Here is a 21724-nt window from a genome sequence, read left to right on the forward strand (position 1 = left end):
ATAGAAAAAGCAAAAGCATCCCTAAAAAATAGGAAAAACTTTCTAAAAATAGTCATTTTGGGGATCGCGATTAAAGTGCAAAAAAATGAAACTTCCTAAAAAAAGGAAAAAGCGAAAAAGTGAAACTTTCCAAAAAATAGAAAGTTGTCCAAATAGAACCAAATCAATTGCAATCTTCATCCTTTGGACTTTCTAGGCACATTGATGGTGTCTAGACTCTGTTTTGACCATGGCTTGCACAAATTGACTCATAACTTCCAAAACTCAGACCATTCAAAACTGACAAAATTGGCAATACTGATGCTGGAAGGTCACAAGGCTCTAACAAAAACCTTAGAAAGCAGGAAAAAGGGAGGGTCCCCATTCTCAATGGGGCGATGTGTGAAAAAGGTCACAACAAGTTGGTTGATGGTTGTGTTCCTCTTGGCAACCGTTGAGTCCTTTAAATATGTTGTGTACCATCAAGGAAGCTAGTATGATAGAATCAAATCAATTGTAATCCTTGGCCAACCATCTCTAGTCTTCTTCTCTGTAATAATTTCATGGTGCGAATAAAGATATATTTTACTCCGGTATCTGGTATGCATTGCTATGAAAGATCCCAAATGGATCCTTTTGCTGTTGCTGCTGTAAATTCTTAATTAAACATACTATATTTTTGTAATTTTCCGGTGATCTTATAGAATAGACAGAAGTTGCAAAAAGGGATTGTTTCTTTTTGGGTTTTGATGTTATAAGTAAAGTAATTGATAAATAGCAACAACTGTGAAATAAAACAATAAACAATGTTCATACGTAAGAACACTTGAGCAATCTGAAAATACTGCAAATCATAACAGGCAAATAACCTAGTTTTGTATTCAGCGAGAATCCATACATTTATTTGGAGTTGTTCTCAATCTGGATTGATGCCAGATGGAGGAATATTACTGGCAACGAACATGGAAGACCAAATAAGCTGAATACAACCCTTCAAGCCAACATACAAACAAGGCATGGTTGCAAAGGAGGCGTGGAAGCTGCTGCAAATCACATGCCAGTTGAAATAGACCAGCCGCCCTGTTGAAACCCCCAATATGCACGCTAAATCTTCAGGCCAAGAAGATGTGTCTTCTACCTCTGACAATCTCTGTGCAATCCTAGATAAATCCACTGTCAACTCCTGCTACATCCCAGCAAGCTCAGACTTGGGGTTTGCGTCCTAGACCAAAATCACTCTTCCAGAGCAATTCCCAAATTTGCAAGTTTCAAAATGATCAAAGATGCTATCAATTAGGTTTTCATCTCCTTATAACTCCTTTCCCTTTGCAAGTCGAACCCTAAAGAATAATAAAGCTTGCGCTTTATAATTAAAGTGACACTTTCCCAATTATGGCGTCAAACTATAGAAAAATATCACTTTATTGCGAATAAATAGCTTCAAGCATCCAAAAAGACTCTGGGAGGTGAGAATCATGTAGCAAAGTTCAAGACCTTTCCAACAAGCTATAACACATAGGCATATCAAACCAGATGAAGCCAAAAACCCCTTATTACTCCGAAATGGCTATATACATAGCCTTATTTTAATTTATTTAATCGCTAACTTAGGAAATATTTAAATATATTAAAATATTTTCATAGATCCAATAATAGCCCAAAATAACCAGCCAAACATGAATCTAACTTCGTCACCTGTCTGTGACTGATGCCGGACAAGATGGGCCAACTGGCAATCCCATCCTCAAAATCTAGGGATACTCCTAGAAACTAGGAAACACACCCAATCTTCCTGAAACTAAAACCATGGTATGGTCCCGTGGAACCTCAAATATGGAAACTGCCACAACCTCCTAAAAAGTAGGGAATCGCCCTAAAAAGTAGGAACCTCTCTCCAAACACCTGTAACTGCTCAAAAGGATCCTGCTCTACTCCTTGGTCCCCCAAGTGGTCATTCAGTCAACTGCCAGTTCTCCCTAAAAAATAGGAACTGTCGTCTGAAGGTCCAAAATGGCTCATAGAGCCCCTGCAAAGCTCCATGACCCTCAAAATGAGTCCCCTAACCATGTCATTGACCTACGAGAACTCAAATGGTAGGTCAACCCCTACTCATCTCATGTCACCTAGAAAAGGGGACATTACATGCTATCATTATTGTTACTTCCTATATTTAATTTATCATATATAGCAGTAAACATTTTGGCGTCGCCTAAAAAAAATCGGGTCAGATTTGAGTGATTCATGCACTTCGATCCTAATAAAGGCGAGAAGAGGCCATAGGGTGGTCAAGACCAAGCAATCAGACAATTTTTAAGGATTGTAGAACAAAGAGACCGAAGAAGAAGACGAGAAACATTTGCAGAAATCTAGTTGGACGATCAGACCATCCGTTTGTAAAGTCAACGTCAAACAAGGAGTACGAAGAGGGAAATCTTGAACTCATAGACATATTCCGCCATCTATCCATCTCAAGGGAACCGGGAACCGAGAATTGGAGGATCCAAACCGCAGACCCCCAAATGGAGGGAGCACAAGAACAAGTCTAAGCCTGGAAGTACCTGGAGTGTTCGAGACACTTGACGCAGTGTACAAGACACGCAAGTGGCCAAGAGTGCAAGAAAAGCACCGAAACGTAGCGGTCTGAACAATCCACCCAAGTCTGGCACACAAGGAGTAAGCAAGCGAGAAAGATGGTGCTTCCTCTAGCAAGGCCGAATGTGGATCGGCAAAAATTGTTGTTCAGAGGGAACGGGTTAGAGGATCCTAAGAGGCATTGCAAGACATGCAAAACCATCTATTTGGCAAGCGATCAGTTAGATAAAGACTAGTGGTTGAGGTGTTTCTCACAATGTTACGAAGAATAACCATCAACTCGTTCTCAGAACTAGAAGATGAACACAAAATCTTTAGAAGAGCTGAAGAAGGCAATCCAAGCAAAGTTTAAACTCCTACGAGATGATAATGAATTTGTTGTTGAAATGCAATGTTCCATGGGGGTTCAAGACAGGGGGACAAGGGACCTAAGTTTGGTGATGACAAGGGGATGACAGCGGGGGGGTGGCAAGGGGGCGGTCTTGATATAAATATAGTACTTGAAAAACTAGTTAGCATACAATGCCTATTATTATGTTTTGATAATATGGTTTATCCAGCTATGTATTAGTTGTTTGTAGGCTCCAGGTGGTTATATGAGTTAGTTGATGGTTGTGTTCCTGTTGGCAAATGTCGAGTTCTTTAAATAGATTTTATATCATCAAGGAAAGCAGTATGATTAGTCAAATCAACTATGATTCTTAGTTGACCATCTCTGATCTATTTCTATAATAACCTCATGTGGGAACAAAGATATACTTTTACTCCTCTATTTGGTATGCATTATTAATTCTATTCACTATTTCAAGTATTCACTTTATCAAATAGGATAGTAAACATTAATTACCCTTCAAAATGTTGGAAGATTTTTCAAGTGTGAATTCAATAAGACCTTTTTATTGAAATTTGTAACAAGATTAAATTCAAACAAAACTTTAATTCAAGAGAGTCAAATATGCAAGTACCATTTTTTTGGGCTTGAATACTATGGTAGCATTAAAGGAGTAATGCTCACCTTCACATCAATGGTAAATTGGTTGGGATATGTGGTTGTCTCTCACTTCAACAAAGGGAAAAAATAATAATTTTGTTTTAGAGTGACATCTCCACTCCTACTACTACCTAAACACCAACACCTTCTAGACTAATACTACTACTCCACAATAGGCAAAAGTTATTTTTTGCCTTAGAGTTTTAATAGAGCCTACGAAAAAAGATAAGGCCACATGTTCAACTCCAACTCCAAACCCAAACCCAATGATAATTACGATCAATCTACAAGACAAAGATGAGGTGTACGATGCCATAGGCAAATTCTTCTTTGCCAATACCATTCCATTCCATGTTTGCTCACTCTCCTTGCATTAAGCAGTCAAAGCCCATGGTTGCACACGCAAGGATTTCATTTGCCACCAAGGGAGAGAAAATTGAGCACTACCATCTTGGATTACAACTATTCTAAGATAAATATACTTGCAAACAATATGAAAGCCATATGTGTCTCACATGGGTGCAAAATTATTATGGATGGGTGAATGGACATTAAACACCATTGACTCTTAAATATATTATGGTCACATGCATAAAGGGCCCTCATTTCCTCGGGGCAATCAACTATTTGAGACACCAAAGGGATGCAAATTTCCAAAATCAAATCCTTAGAGATGCCATTAAAGAGACTGCCCTTAATGATGTGATGCAAGTTGTGACAGATGGGGCATATGAATGCAAGGAAGTTGCATAGTTCGTTGACACTGCCTACAAGAATATCTATTGGACCCAAGCCCTAATTGTGTGCATGCCATGAACAATTCACTCAAGGACATGGACAGTGTTAAGTAGAATCAAATAGCTTGTAGCCAATGTGAGAGATGTGCAAATGTTTATCTACAATCACCATCATCACATGCACTATTTCAGTCCTCCAAGAAAAGATTTATCAGACTTGATGAACCCAAACATGCATCCTACTTCATTCTATTGGAGAGGATGATTGAGTTGCAAGAGTCCTTGCAACTAATGATCCATGAAACATGAGTGGAATCAATGGGCTAAGTCAAAGATAGAGCAAGGAATGAGGGTGAAGTAAGTGGGGAAGAGACACTTTTTGGTCACACATCTAATACTTAACTCCATCATACCCCTATTTTTCACAATGATTAGATATGGGGACATTGACAATCCAAAACTTGAGCAGATTTGAGTGCATCAATAAAATTCTTGGCTAAATGATGGCCATTGTATATGATAGAGAGACCCCAACAATGAGTGCATTCAACCTATCATTCAACAAAGGTAAAAGTAGTTCAGCATTCCTTTGTACATAGCCACCTGTGCATTGAAATTGTAGTATATGTAGAGATCTAGATGACATGAAGCTGATGAGGCTTCATGAAGGCCATCTAGAAGATGTACATTATAGAAGAGACCTCATTGATCCAATATAAGTGACCTCATTGATCCAATATAAGTGGACCAAATTTGTCAAACTTAGGAACTACTCGACTTTGCAAAGATAGATAGGGACACTTTGACATGGGACAACCGATTGAGTTGGCAGTGGTTGCATGGGCCTCCATCACCAATAAGCACATTAACCATTCCTCTTGAAACGGGTTTATAATAACTCTAATACTAAGAAAAACTGATCTTAATACAAATTTATCCACTATCATGAGGAATAGACTTACTTTTGGGAGTGTACAAAAGCTTTTGGGTATACATAGTTCCTTGCATCTCATAGTTCACAAGATTATTGAGTACAATGAGAATCCAAATACATAGTGGGATGTAGCGCCAAAGGAGTTGAAACAAATTGATGAGGATCAGACCACACATAAAGGGTTGGTCAGTGTCCAATTGGAAGACTTAGATGAATCTAGCAATTCTAGCGATGAGGATTATGCCTTAACATTTGCAATGAGCAGTGAGTTAGATTAGCCATTGGCCCATTGTACTTTGTATTGAAAACTTGGTGAAAATGAATATTATATATATTTGGAATTTGGATCAAATGCTTACATAAATGATACAATGCAACTTATTTTACTATGTCACAACCCTAATTGTGACACGGCCCTAAATTTTATAATAACATACTTGTACATATGTTCATCTAAATGTGAAACCTAATTGTTGTAACAGTTCGCCTTAAAATTTCTAAAAGGGATTTGATTGTTTAAAATCAACTCCATTATCTAGTTGTTACAAATAACTGTTATAACAATGTGAAGAATGTGTTAGCTATGGTAGTTATAAATTTATTTCTGTAATTATATATATAGTTTATGTGATTGAATTTTTTATAAAAAAATTTAATACTGTAGATAACTGTTTTAGTTCGGACATTTAATTAAATAAACTAACTAGGAAGAAGTCTAGCCATACAAGGGCAATATGGGTGAGATATGGGTAAGAGATTCACACACTAGCACGTAGTGGCATCCTTTGGTTTATATACTACATTAAAATAAAGTGTACATAACAAATGGAGAAGGATTTGGGTGTTTTTTTTTTTTGGAAAAAAAAAAAGAGGAAAGAAAATGAAAAGGCATTAGGAGGAGAAAAGAGGGAAGAAGGGAAGGGAGCACTAGAAGTAAAATAAAGGAAATTTTCTGCTTATTGTTCTTATTTTAGGGTATGTAAATTCAGTTTAACCTTCATGTCGTTAGGAATTGGTATTATTTGTTAAGAAAAGATATCTGACTATTGGGAGCAAAACTAGCTCTAATAGGAACTAATAATACCAGAAAACTGTTTAAATCTTCCATAACTGCAATGTTGATCACTTTCTTTCCCAATTTTATTCAGTTACATACATAATGATTGTTAGTGAGATCAGTCAACATACATTATAGTTCTATTTTTCTGTAATCAAATATTTCTGGTTGATTAGGAGACGCTTACAGCTGCTCAAAATTGGAATGAATAAACATAAATGTTTCATACTGTTAAAGGGAACAAGGAAAGGAATTTTCAGACTTGAGTTAAATCAGAACAATCGGACTGTAAAGGCTGTTGCAAATTAAAAATTTAATGTATTTAAAAATATCGTTGTGGCTGAGCCATGAATTAATGCATAATTTGCTGGAAACATGAAATTTGCTGTAGATTATAAATAATGATGGTAAGAACTTTCACATGACTATTGTAGTACTATACAATAGCCATGGGAGAGTTTTTCATCAGCTCCATTCTGCTCATTATCAGCACCAAGTTCAATAGATTGTACAGCTCATCATCAGTGCTATGACCTATAGTTTGTGCCTCTCATTACTAGCGTATGTTCTGTGAGCCTATGCTACTTTTAAGAAACATTACATTCTGTAACTTTGCTGCTCCTTCCAGCACTAAGTTCTGCAGTTAAGTTGATTTATTGCCAACACCATTAGCTGCTGGTCATTTCCAACATAAGGGTTCTGTAGTATAAGTGGTCCCACACCAGCATTTTGAAGTTCATTTATTATGATGTTATAGTATGTAATTCGTTCCAGCACCTTGTCTTGAACTTATGCATTCAATAACGGTATTTAACCTGTGAAATTTTTGCACTTATGACCAGCAATCTCATGCAAGTTGGGTTAGCTTTGATCTAAATTTATTAAATAAAAGTACATATAGATTATTGTTGATTCCCTATAATATGCAAAGAAGAAATAATACACCCGAGTGTAATTTTACCCTATTGGATCATGGAAATACCAATGTTATTATAAAAGAACAGTAAATTGCTAAACAAATTGTTTATAACGTAAGAAGTTAAAAGTTACAATGCAATAAAAGGAGCTTAAGTCACTAGTCCTAGACTAAATAATAACCAAGGATTATATATACATTTATAACCTTAGATAGCATGTGTAAAAGGTGCTAAGGGACTACTGGGTTGGCCCTGAGGGAACAAATAATTAAAAAAATAAATGCTTTGGGAAAAGCAATTAATTCTGTAGACACATAAAAATTTCCATTAAAATGTGTCCTCTTATCAAACCTCAATTTTATAATCATCATTGGAGTGGATCCATTATATTATTAATTTCTCATTTTCCATTATACTATTCATTATATTAATATTTATATCCATATTCCATTATTTCTATTATCCATTATTCACTATATTATAATGTATTCATTCTTCATTATTTTATTAATATATCCATATCATTAATTCATTAAATATATTAAATGAATATATATTTCATTATTTATCCATCCCATGCATTTAAAATAAATAATAATCATTCCTTAACACTTACCATTTTCCAATACCACTCATCTTCTCTCCTTACCATTCATTCTTCCTAAACCACTAATCTCCTATTATCCCATATTCATCCCACAGCTTGGATCCACTAGGAGAAATTTCTATTTAAACCCAGCCCCCTCTTTCATTTGGACAATCTAGCAATCTAGTAATTTGTTCACTCTTTGCATTCTTCTTAGCTTCCATTTTGTTTTCTTTATCTTTCTTTGTATTCATCATCTTGAATCTCCAAAAACCATAGCTTCTTGTGTGTGCTTCTGAGAGCAATATTATCTACATAAGATCATGGTTTAAGGAGTGCAATGGAGTAGATTGTGTGACATGCATGTGTGTTCTTAGTTTAGATTTCAGTTTGCATGTGTGTTTTTGACAGGAAAAAACTTCATTGTTGGATGTTGAAAGATTGAATATTGTATTCAATCCATTTCCTCCATCTACAAATTCAAATAATTAGAGATAAGATTATTTGAGTTAAAATGAGTCACTTCATGGGTAAAGGAGCATATGCATAGATATTTGTGCTTGGGCATTAATAGGTTGCATGTGTCAATTATTTCATGGTTGCACACATTTCATACTTGTTGGCTACAAGTTGCTAGACTCCTTGTGATGGGTCAGGCTCCTCTCATTGCAATGAACCCGATTTAAGGGGAAGCCTTAGGGTCCACGCAGTGTTCTATAACACCCAGCTCAGCACTCTTTGATTTTATCGGTTTGTAATAAAAGGAAATTTGTTTAAATTTCCTAGGTCGGACTTGGCTGACCTGGCTTAGTAGGGAGTTAATTTATTTGTTTATTTTGTTTGTTTATGCTCACCAACTCTAGGCCGGCTTCTTAACACGTAATAGTCTAATAAGGCATCAGCGCCTATATATTGGAGGTAGGATGAAGGATAGAGCATGCTCGGATGATAATCTCTCTGGCTAAGTGCACACAGGTGTATTGGGATGACACCCCCAATAACCTACAAAAGGGTTAAGTAGATCACATCAGTCCATATCGCAAGGAGGATCAAGAATAGCCTGATCCATTTTGCCACCAACAGCAGTTCACTTCAAGACGGAACATGCATTTGTAGTGCCGTCTTCATCTCCAAGGATCCATGGAACAAGAATCGATTTAGGCGTGAAGAGGACCAGCACACGATATTGGAGCCCAGCATTCAACGCTACAATGTCCGGCCTGAGAGAGAAAACTGAAACGCCATTACAGATCTGAGGCATAAGGGGAGCATTATAAGCACGGCTACAGGAGACTGACTGAAGAAGAGCATTCCTAACCAACAAAACAATTTACAGAACTGCTCATATAAGGCTGCCTGGGATATATCAAACGATTCATGACATTAGGATGATTAGAACATTTGGTGTACACAGATTGACACTTGTAAGTTGCAGACCTGAACTGTGCATCTTTGTATAAGTGTGTGAATGAGGAATTGATTGTAATAAAGTGTTTTCATGAACTACTGGTTATTAGTGTATTGATGTGATAAGTAGCATAAGAAAATATTTTCTAAGTTCTATGATTTAAGTGAAATTCATTTTAGTGTTAAGTGTTGCAAGTATTTGTAAGTCAGTATATTTCACTCATGGGTAGCATGGGGAAGCCTATCGCTTCATGGTGGGGTAGAATTCATTCCAGTGATGCTCTCTCTCTCTTCTGCTTCAGATTATTGGTTTACAACTTTACATTACTATGTTTTAACAGAATTTTACTAACTAAGAAATACATGACTCTTATTTCAATTAAAATTCTTCTTTACTATATTACAACTCTGATTGTTATAAAAGATTTCGCTGCTATGAGTAGAATGATGAATGATCCATATGCTGACAGCTGCTTTTTATGTGTGATCAACCATTGGAATATCATTTTGTATATATGATGATGGTGAATTCGTATGGTGATACATGTTACATGTAATTTTTTTGTATGTTGTTAACTGTTACATACTACCTCTGTAATTAATTTTACATATTATTTGATAGCTGTCCATGTTGTCACAAAATTCATCCCCCCTCCCAGAAATTTCATGGCACACTGAACATTTCAGAATCCGTTTTGGAAGTAGAATTATGCTCAATGCCATTAAGATATTTAAGAAAGAAAAAAATGGCAATAATGTCCATAATGACCAAGGTCTGTCAATAGGAACTAATTTATGTTAAAAAATAAATTGAAAATTTGAAAGCAATAAATATTTTATGAATGTCCACGAGCAACCAAAGTGGGTTGATGGAATTCAAAGTACCCTGAATTTTTACTAAAGTGAAATTGACAGGTAAAACTGAATTCCCTATTATTAATATTAAAATAGATGGGGTGTCTCTAGGAAATGCAGGCCAAGCCAGTCAAAGAGGAATAGCATACAATTCTGAAGAGGAACACCATTATACTTCTGCATATTCATTTGGAATATCAACTAAAAGGACTGACCATCTAAAAAGGAATATCATTGGCTATCATTCCAGAGATTACAGTCTGCAGTTTTGCAACAACTCTCAAACACACTAAAATATTTATTCTGCTCCAAAAGGAGAGAGCTTACACCTATCTCATTGTTGAGGAAAATCCAAAATATAATTTACAAACCAGGCAAAAAAGTTCATATGGAACAGAATTGCTGCAAAGCTTGTAACGTCATGTACAAAGATTCATACTTATAAGAATAGCTGATGCAATGTCCCTATAGAAAACAACAAAGTTGAGGATTACCTGGAAAATGTAGCTCCACTCTCATTAGTGGAATTTTGCAACTAGGTCCACAGAAGATGTTAAGCTCTAAAGCATGATTCAGATCGACTAACAACCATTTTATGAATTAAACATCAAGAACTAAAATTCAAATCTGAAATTTTCTGTGATGTTTTTCTGATCCAAATGCCTCAAATCCTTGACCCTAACAAGTAAAGGGGATGAGGTAACAACTAGGAAATTTCTCCCATACCCAAACATCAAGCCTCTCTAGTCGATCTGAGATGTGAATGGTTGGCAACAAGGCTGGCTGACTGACACTAAGTGGTGTGCTGACATACGGTGCTGGGTCATTCATCAATCATTTTTGGTCTTAGGAAGAGAGCCTTTTTGCAACCCAACAATACCATCAAAAGATAAGTCTAATCAAGATGTTGCAGCCCAAAACATCTTGGCCTTAACTAGCCTCAGTTTTAATTAATATAAGTGTATAGTTTTTCCTATAAGAAACAATTGTTTCAAACAATATATTTCTACTTGAGGTGATGCAAGCTTTGAAAAGACTTTAGCACTCTGCAGAAATGTGTCATTAATGCAATTTTTCTTATTCAACATGGGTTTCAATCATAGTTCCAGGACTCGCAGAGTCCCGAGCCGAGTGACCCTAGCCAAGTCTCAGGGACTCGTGACTCTCCAGGACTCGCTCTACGCAAAAATCACTAGAAATTGGTTTTTTTGCCGAGTTCTGCCGAGTTTTTGCCGAATCCCGAGTCGGATCAGCCTTGCTGAGTCTGAGTCTCGTTTCTTTGGTTTCAATCCAAACAATATACTCATCATTGAGCTAATATTGAACACAGGCAATTTTAAACAACTAGCAATCTAACACACGTGAGCTATTGTGGTATACATTGATTAATAAAAAGCGGGTCAACACATTTGTGTAGGGACAATCAAATACAAGTTGCATGCTAAAAAGGAGCATTTATTAAAGGTAAACCCTGTCTCAAAAGACTTGAAGCCTTTAAATGATTCAGAGTATAAAGTATAATGAAAATCATGGAACTACTTACCAACAAAATCTTGAAATTGATGAGTCCAGCCTGAAACTGTTTCAAAGAGTTGTGGAATTATCCCATCCATGGTATTCATATTTGACTCTGTTTTTGATGTCAACTGGCATAGAAGAGATAAAGAAATTAACAAGACATCACTTAAATTACCATGCCGACAAATTACGTACAATTAGTTATAACTTTTCATATCTTAGAGAACTTGAAATGCCACCCAACAGAGAACGTTCAACAGCTAGAAATTAGCTTATCCAAGTAGCAACTATTATATCACTTAAAGAACAAAATATATCAAATTAAACTATTAATTATTCAGCAATAATAAATATGGTCCAACATTCAAACCTGTTTTTAAGTTAAAAAACATGGTAATAAGACAGCAACATCTTATTGCAGTCATTAACAAATGTCTAACTCTGTACTAGCGCCATACACATTATATAAAGGACCAACAAGACGAGCAATCAAAAAATATTGCAAATTAGTTTCAAGTACAAACCAACTAAATTTCAAAATCACTCTCAGCAATGACAAATGACCTTAATATTCTCAAAAATTATCAAACACTGCAAATTTAAAATCCACTACAAACGGGATTTAAAGAAAAAATGAGTGCAGTTTCAGTACGTCCACTCTAAACAAATGCATTTTTCTTAACTGAATTAAAATGTTTTACAGATTTGATCATAATGCCACGTCAAAAAGACTTTGCATGGACACATTGCATATTAGTCTCAAGTACAATGAAGGTTAAATGCAACTCGTGTTTGAATAACATCACTGGTGGCATTTATCGCTTCAAATGACAATTGGCAGGGCAGAAAAATGACACCACTGCTTGTCCAAAATGCCCTACAGATGTCACATATCAGGCAAAACAAGCTCTTCAAGCAATTCTTGAGTGTAAGGCAAAAAAGGCAAGAGCCAGAATTGAAATAGAATCTAGATAGGTTATAATTCTAAAAATGATAGGAGGAATCACTTGAACGAGAACGATGGTGCACATGAACTTTTCAAGGAATTAGGGTCAACACCTTCTACAATGTGGCCCAAACAAAGGTGGAGGAAACATTAATTCTTTCTTCGCACCTCGTACTACGCCAAGGTAATTGACCACTTTGGAAAATACAAGATGGAGGAAGCATGTCCATGAACAAGAAAAGAAGGTGATTGCAAACTTCTGGTACTATTCTAGCTTGTCATTCCATGTTGCCAAGTCTCCATACTAGCAAGGTATGGTGGATGCTATTGTAGTTATCGACCCTAGGTTTCAAGTCCCATCTTGTGAGACACTGAAGGCTGGTATGCTCAATGATGCAATATGGGATGTTTAGGATGTTAATGAGCATGGACTAAAGTGGGTTGAGAATGGTTGCACCATAATGTCCAAATGGATGGACAGATAGAAGGAATTGAACCCTCATCAACTTCCTCGTCTCTTGTGATATTGGCACAATATTTTTTAATTCTTCAGATGCATCAGATACAATCAAATCTGCAGCTGCATTGTTTGAGATGTTTGACCTGGTGGTCAAAGATGTAGAGCCAAAAAATGTGGATTGATTTATTATACAATGTTACTACTTGTGTTGTTGCTAGGAGACTCCTGAAGGACAAATACCCCTCTATAATTTTTACCCCATGTTCAACACATTGCCTTGATCTAACCCTAGAGGATATTGGAAAACTTGAATGGGTTGAGGAGATATTGCAAAAGGCTTGCACAATTACCAAATTCATCTATAGCCACACAAGGGTTTTGTGTAAAATGCCAACAAAAAATGAATTTCAAATGAATGTTTGTTTTGAACGAGTGGATGGAGCCTAGCTTCACAAATCAAATAGATGGCAAAGCAATGGCAAAGTACATTTATTCTACTAGTTCTTGGGATGCGGCTGAAAAAGTCATAGAATGCTAACAAAAAATGAATTTGAAATGATTCTGCTGTGGACATCTTAAAGGTGATACCGGTGAAATGGTTTGGCTATAGATGTTTGAATATGCTAACTATTTTTCAAGTAGTCTTTATAAATAGATAGATAGTTCCCCTGTGAGGGGTCTCAAGCGGAAAACTAATGTTCATATTTTGAATTTTAATGTAATGGGAGTGAGCTCCTTGCCCCACATTCATTAATCAAGCAAAAAGAATTGCTTTAAATGGAATGGTTTGATGGAACAAAAGGTGGTCCCAAGTATTTATTAGTTCTACATGGCGAGGTACAACAGGATGAAAAAATGTGGTAAATATATAGAATAATCACCATTATTTCTCTTTACTGATAATGGGCTCAATATTTTTTGACACCCAGGTAGCTTTATAAGTACTCTCAGTTTTGGTTTCTTTCACAGACAGACAGGAAATGTTGGACAAATGCATGTGACACAGGCAATAAATGAAAATGTTTAAACAGGACTATTAAAAATCGAACGACACCAGAAAATGGTCAATTTACAAGACAGCAATGAAAGCTTTTTAAGTGAGACAGACAGTCAACGGATTGAAGAGATATTAATTGGTAAATGACAGATTATGGTTGTCTAATGAAACGGATGCATATGAAGCTAGAAGGTAGTTCAGCAACAATTTACAGAATATCGTGAGGACAAAGTTGCTATTCAAATGGTTCACACACCATCAGATTCTCTCCAATTTATAAAATCCAGTCAAGGATCAGAAATAAACACTTTACAGGAAATATCAATCCAATTCTAAGTTGGCGACAAGACTTCCATAAGCTAATATGCCTATGCACCAGGATGAGAATTCTTGCAGATACAAGACTTAAACATCAATAACCAGTCAACGTGCCTGCTAAAGAGTCAATGAAGAATAGAGCAACAGGAAAGCCAAAAAATATCTAGTTTCGTCCAAATCCATCCTGGGAAATCAATCTCATATACAATGAGTGAGATCATAAGCAACACTCATGCTAACGATTCTAAATATTTAACTTTGATCACTATGCACATAATACAAACCAAAAGAAAAGTTGATCATGTTGATTTGCATACCTCCTCATCAATAGTCAAAGTGATTTCTGCAGTTTCTGATTTCAATTCAGATAATGGCATGCCTTCCATTGTAAAAGATAGCTCTGTAGAAAGAAAACAAGAAATTACAAAATATCCTATTTGAGTGCATGCATCGAGTTGCATCATTTCAAGAAAAAAAGGAAAGGAAGAACACGCAAAAAGGCTATGTAATATAACAAAACTTGCAAAATATATATTAAACTGAAAGAAATCGAAGCAAAGAGAATGTAAGGGAGGCTAATGATTAATACGGCTATAGTTCCAGGTTTAGCCTCATACCAGTCAATGTACCACGGAATGTCAAATTACCTGAGGAATAATATTGAGAGAACAGAGATTTAAAAACAAATGGCAATAAATTTGTCACCATGCCAACCGAGGGTTAACCCTAAACGATTGATGACATAGGAGCTAATTTGCCAGAATTCAATGTAAGGGAAGTTCATCATGACTCATCGTACAGGATCCTTGTACAAGATACTTGCACACTGCTCACAGAAAACAGGGGGACAAATTTCACTCAGCAAAAGTAAGCGGCGCGCCCTAAATTTGATGCTGGTTTATTGGTAGCGTTGCACTTTGTTTCGTTGAAAAAGACAGGCATGACAAGTTCCCATCAAAATATCCCTTAAACCTAGAGAAAGCTACTGTAACAGTGTCAATATTAACAATTTGCAACACTGATCTTCAGAAGTTACAACTAAAATACTCCACCAAACCTCCCGTGCTACGTAGAAAAGTCTGATAATAATACGTTTACGATAACCAACCACTGTTAAAGACTAGTAATAGATCCTATCTACATTGATCTAGACATAAAAATTCACAAACAAATCAATTGTAGATATCCACCGAGGTTACAAATCTAAAGTATAACTAGATTACCAGAATCCATATAACTGAAAACCTCCCAAGTGAATTCCGGCCCGCAATATTGTAAAAATCTGAAAAATATGCCGTGCTGAGCTTCAATCCACAATTACACATCTACAAAGTTAATAAACCCTAACAAATCTATGACAATTGAAACAACCTGTTCAGCTACACTTCCAATTTGCATAGAAATAATGAAGATTGGAAATTAAAGTTAAACCTGATTAACACAAAACCCAACAGCAATAAAAGAGTAAATGCAGCGATCTGAGACATCAAGAAAGCTGTAACTTGAGCATAATTTGAAGCAAAACATCGATTGTCCAGAAAACAATAGACATAAGCAAAATTTAAAGAAAAAAACATGAGGATCCTAACCGATGTAAACGAAACTTGTAGCAAACAGATGGTTTATTCTTTGCGCTTCATTTTACAAAAATAATCTCGAGTTAAAACGAATACCAGAGCGTGGAAGAAGTATTGGAAATATGAATAAAAGAAGAAAAGTTGTTACCTTGTGGTTGAACAAATTGTTTGTAGAGTTTGAAGAATAGCTAACCAATAACTCGTATTGTAGCTCTAGTTTGTGACGATGAATTTATATGAAATGGGTGTGGTTCAAAACCGACTAATAATCGTTTTGCTTTCTGTATTTACTTTTGTGCCCTTTTTCCTCGGCTTCTTTTCCTCTCAGACATAAAAGGATCGTGTCCATCTGAGATTAGTAAAGAAAACTGCCCTCTGTCATAGTCAGTTATGAGGTGGAGGTAACGTGTAGAAGATCTGTAGTGACTGCTAGGTGGTGGTGGGATCGAGAGGTTCCATGATAGGAGAATTTGTATTTGCGTGGAAGAAAATGGCGCAACTACTGATGCGCCGCCTGGAAGTTTCGATCTTCTTTGTGGGGCCATACGTATACAAATTATCTTTATTAGTACTTGTCGTAGATCAATTAGTTGAAAGTGATTATTATTTTTCTTTAAAAAAAAAAAATTTTTTTTTTAAAGGTAGAGATTTATATTTTTAAATTAAAGATATTATAAAAATTATTTATTTGCTTTAAAAAAGTTGGTGTTATAGGAACAAATTTTTAGAAATGATAGATTTTTTAGATGTCTTTTGATTTCTTTATATTTTGAAAACTGAATTTTATTTTATTTTTTTAAATTGTTTTTTATTATTTATAATATTGTAAATAAAATATTTTATTTTTTAAATAGACATAAATTTTAATAATTAATTTTATCTTAAAATATAGATAATAAAACCAAAAAAAAAAAAAGTTGCGAGCAAGCAATGGCGGTTAAGTGCCTTGTTGTCGCTGGTTCGCAAGGGTTTAAGTCAAGTTTAGTTTCGAGTTGCGAGCTTGCGATGAAATAAGTTATTCTATTTTGTTAGATTTGCACGTAAAGAAATATTACAAATGTTGTTGCGAAGTTGCGATTAAAGGGCTTGATGAAGATCAACGGTTGTCTTTCATTCGCAAGAGTCTTTGAGGTTTCATTAAAGGGGTTGCGAGCGTGTGATTAAGAGGATTTGGTAGCATTGTCACTAACTCGTCGGTTCCTTTCCTAATTGTTATAACCGATTGAGAGTATGTGATTAAAGATGGGGATTGACACGTGGACTTGGTGGTCGGGTTCTGTAAAAGTTTTGATTGGCAGTCGCCAATCAAATGCCACAGTAGCTAGTTCATGCAAGTGTGGCAATCTTGAGACTTGGTAGAAGTGACAGCGCCCAAATACCATAAATGGCATGATCAAGACGAGATTTTGACATTTGTACTGTTGCATTAATGCATTCTATCAGTTTAATTGAATATTGCCACACTAGCTAGTTCATGCAAGTGTGGCAGTTAATGAGACTTGAGAAGTGAGGGCGCCCAAATACCATTTTATATTGCGAGGTTGCGACTGGGTGTGATTTTATGTTATCACAAGGTCGCTAGGTGTTCGCGGTTAAGTCATTTTAATTTGCGATCATGCGATGCGGTTAAGTCGCTTGCTCGCAGGTTATGAAGTTGTTTAGCATTTTAAGTTGCGATCTGGCGACAGGTAAGTTTTGGTCTAATTTTGTGGTCATCGCATGCTCGTGGGTTTGTAAGTCTTAAGTCAAAAAGTGTTGGGAGCATGCGATGGCGGTTAAGTACCTTGTTGTCGCGGGATCGCAAGGGTTTAAGTATATCTATAACTTCATATACATTTATATATTAGGATTATATTCAGACACACATCTTTATAACCATTTTCATAAATAGTTTCCTATTCTCCTATTTTCCTACATGTTCTCTCAGTTTTAAGTTAAATCAGACTCAGATGCATATGTCAAATATTCCTCCTCCTTCTCAGTAATTTCCAGCATTATAATATTTTTAGATTGAGGGACGACTTGATAAAATTTTGTCTTACTTAAAGCTTTCCCATGACACTCAATTAGGGCCTGGAAGGCTCTCGAATCAAATTCTTTAAGATGGTAGCTCCCCACGTTCTCTTTGCAGGAATATTTATGGAATTTGCCTCGTTATTGTTTATTAAGTTTATGATCCTTGATGGGTAATCACTCCTTGCTTATGTTTCTGGAGTTTTTTTGAGACTAATAATTTGAGTTGTGTATCCTATCAGGGTGACCATCCAAGCAGATATGATATATTGTATAAGTTCTTGTTCGGTTTTCCTTTTCCTAACATTCTGGTGTGAGATTTTCTCAAGATTTTGTGCAGCATTGGAAGCAGAGCTTTCTTAATCATGTGCTTCAGGAATAGCAAGAATTGTCACCCACAAGGATCACCCCAAGAGATGGGCAATCTATAGCTCAACTTTACACAATGGATTTCTACATTCAATCTTTATTATTTCGGTTCAATCTTCATTATTTTGGACAAGATCCCTTTGTGATTTTGTATCTCCATGTTGTAACTCATTCTTAATTTTTTCTAATCCTTGAGGGATCTAGGCTAGACCAGAGGTTTTCTTCCCTCCATTCTTTCCTACCGGTGCCCACACTGAATGGAGGTGTAAATGTAAATCTAACTATTTTTTAATTAAGAAAATTCTTTGGCCTCGGCCTTTTATCGATCAAAAACAAAAAAATAAAATAAAACCAATTATAACACTTGATTCATTTTAAATTAAATTAAATAAAAAATTATATACAAATATTTCTATTAAAAAATAAACCTAATCATTATATGTATTCTTTATAATTTGATTTTATATATTTTTCGAAATCATTCTATTTTTTAATGTAATTCTTTTAATCATTTTAATATACACAAAATAATTTAATAACTTTTAATCATAAATTTAAATATTTTTCATTAAGCTAGTCAGAAAATGTTTATTTTTACTTTTATAATTATTAATAGTTATTTTCTTAAAACCAATTATAATTAATATTACATGAATATAAAAAATAATATAATATTACACTACAAATTAATAATTAAATTTGAGATTGATCAAGTTGATGGTGTGTGTGACATTTGGATAGAGAAAGGATGGCTTTGCATTTGTGTGGGTGTCATGCTAGGGGCAACGTGCCCTAGCCTATGTCATGTGCTCTGTTTGCTTCGTTCCGGGGCGGGGGAGGAGGGGGGGGGGGGGGGGGGGGTTCTTGCTTGCTAGGGGTCGATTTTTGCTTACCCGTGGTCGAGTTTTCTGGGCTACCACGGGGTTTTTTTGCAACCCTTTTTTGTTTCTTATGTTCAAGGTTGTCATTAGGGGTGTGCGAAGTTTTGGGGTTGGGTTTTCCGCTCCTCTTCTTTTTCTTTTTTTTGGTATTTTCTCTGGGTCCATGGAGAATAGAGGTTTATCCTCTTCTCAGATGATCTCTGGAGATCTTAATATGGCAAATCCATCTCATTTGATGCATGCATGTGGAAAGGAACACATTAGTAATTCTCAATCAGGGGCAGGTGTCTCTTCTTCGAAAGAGCCTTTTCGTATGAAAAAGGTGAATGGTTGTTTGGAGAGATCCTAAGATCATCCAGTTCTGGTTATTCAACCTAAGCAAATTTTGGAGGATGTCGAATATTGGTGTAATCATGCTCTCATATGCCAATTCATCTGTCTTTGCCTCTCTATACATGTTTTAGAGTCTTGAGCACTTCGTGTCTGGAATCCTGAAGGAGATATGGATCTACTTATGACAGCCAATAACTATTTTCTCGTTATTTTTTCCAACCTAGCAAACAGGAACAAGGCTTTTGAGGGTGGCCCTTATTTTTTCAACCAGGTGGGACTCTTTATCAAACCTTGACATTTTGACTTTAATTCTGTTGAGGAGCTTCCCTCTCGTGTGCCCGTGTGGATCCGATTGTCAAGGCTTTCGTTGGAATTCTAGAGAGAAGATATTATTCACTCAATCTCATTGTTTCTTGGTAAACATGTGGGTTCGGCTTCACAAACTCAAGATCGAAAGGTAATTTCCTACGCTCACATATGTGTAGAATTTGATTTAAATAATCCTTTTCTAGACTCTATGGAAATTTGTTTGGGGACATCTTCTTGGATCCAACAGCTGGATTATGAGACCTTGTCATTTAGATGCAGAATTTGTCATGAATATGGTCATTTACAGCGGAGATGTCCTAGAAATAAATCTTCTAAATTGATCATTTTCGATCCTCCTCACTCTGTTTTGGGGGAAGATAAGGGGAAAGCCCCTATGCCTGATGGTCTTGCTGATAAAGAAGGCTTCATTCCTGTTAAAACTAGGAATAAAGGCAAAGGAAAGAAGAGAACCTAGTTGGATAGGCAAAATGATGTCACCCTAAATAGGTTTGATGTTTTAGATGATTTGGTCCAAGAGGAATGAGTTCCAGTTGAAATGTCCTTGGGTGCCCAATTTCAACATGAGGTGTTGGATGGGGATTCCAAGAAAGAGGCTCGGGCCCTATCTTTGGAGAATCAATAGGATGTTCAAATGGTTATAGATTTGCCTTCCCATGTTTAGGACAACTGAGATCTTAGTGGGTCACAGGTCCTTGGAGGTGCAGTGGTCATGGTGTCTACTCCTCCTTGCACTATAGTGGCTTTAGATTCTATGAAGAGTAACAAAGCCTTGCCTATTTTAGGCTTGTAGCAGAAGACCCTCAAAAAGGGTTCTTTAGACAAACCTTTAAGGAGTGGATGAAAAATAGATCAGAAAAAAGTTAAGCTTATTGGTGATACTTTGGTTGAGTCAGGGTCTGTGAAGCCCATTGATTCCCACTTCTCTCAACCACATAAATGATTGTGCTCTCATGGGATGTAAGGGGGTTGAACAACATCCCTAGACAGAAGGTTGTTCACATATTAATTGACTTTGAGTCTCTTGATGTTGTTTTTATTCAGGAAACCAAGCTTTCAGTGGATGGTTTGGCCAATTGTGCTTTGCATGTTTGGACCCAGGGCCTTTGGTAGGGAGTGAGATCTGATGACAGTTTAGGGGGGTTGCTTGTTTTTGGAACCCAAGGAAAGTTTCCCCTTTGTGGTGGTTTTCTAGCAAGCCTTCCATTTCTACGGTCGCTTCTAGTTTTGAGATTGGACAAAGATGCCTCTTCTCTAATATTTATGCTCCTACTAAGCTTGTGGGTAAGTCACATCTTTGGGCTCACATCAATCTTGTTCGGGCTCAAGATCCTTTTCTCCTATGGATTTTGGCTGGAGATTTTAATGTTGTTACTAGTTTGGAGGAAAAGCGAGATGGGTTATTCAAGCCCGATCCTTCCTCAAATTTACTTAGGGATAATATCGGTCTCTTGAATCTCATTGATGTGAAGCCAATTAACGGTGTCTTTACATGGAATAATAGGAGGAGTGGTGTTGAGGCTATCTCTTAAAGGCTTGATAGATTTTTGGTTTCCTGCTATTGGGTGCATGATAGGTGGTCCACCAATTGAAAAATTCTTGATTGGAGGGGTTCTGATCATTGGCCTATTAAGCTTTTTATTACATCTTTTAAAATCTATGAAAAATCCCTCTTTCAAATTCCAATTGATGTGGCTTCATGATCAGTCGTTGAAGGATCTTATGGTTGATTGGTGGTATGAAGGGGTGCCTACCCATGAGCAGGCTATGTACACCTTTGGGAAGAGATTACAACATGTGAAATATAGGCTGAAGAGGTGGAATAAACAATGTTTTGGGAATCTGCATAGACACAAGATGGCAGCTCAATCTAAGCTGGATGAGGTCACGTGTCAAATTAGGAATCAAGGGATGATTGTGGAGCTCAGTA

At 36.3% G+C, this 21724-nt stretch overlaps 1 protein-coding gene across 10 annotated transcripts in view; it reads right to left on the reverse strand.

The window, feature by feature from the left end:
• Positions 1-16397, reverse strand: part of LOC131039702 (uncharacterized) — a 71103-nt gene extending 54706 nt beyond the window's left edge. For 5 of the 10 annotated variants that reach the window (XM_057972540.1, XM_057972543.2, XM_057972544.1 and 2 more), the window contains exons 1-4: positions 15726-15796; positions 15518-15576; positions 14612-14694; positions 11599-11701 (exon numbers count right to left, since the gene is read on the reverse strand). In XM_057972540.1, coding sequence (XP_057828523.1) covers positions 11599-11701; positions 14612-14694; positions 15518-15576; positions 15726-15781 — 301 coding nt within the window. In that variant the 5' untranslated portion in view covers positions 15782-15796. Of the gene's footprint in view, positions 1-11598; positions 11702-14611; positions 14695-15517; positions 15577-15725; positions 15797-15883; positions 15928-16019 lie in introns of those variants that run through there. The other 5 variants (XM_057972537.2, XM_057972538.2, XM_057972541.2 and 2 more) reach the window with 5 other exon arrangements.
• Between the last annotated feature and the right edge of the window lie 5327 nt (positions 16398-21724).

This window comes from Cryptomeria japonica, chromosome 6, assembly GCF_030272615.1.
Source record: "Cryptomeria japonica chromosome 6, Sugi_1.0, whole genome shotgun sequence".
In the NCBI taxonomy this organism is placed as follows: Eukaryota; Viridiplantae; Streptophyta; class Pinopsida; order Cupressales; family Cupressaceae; genus Cryptomeria; species Cryptomeria japonica.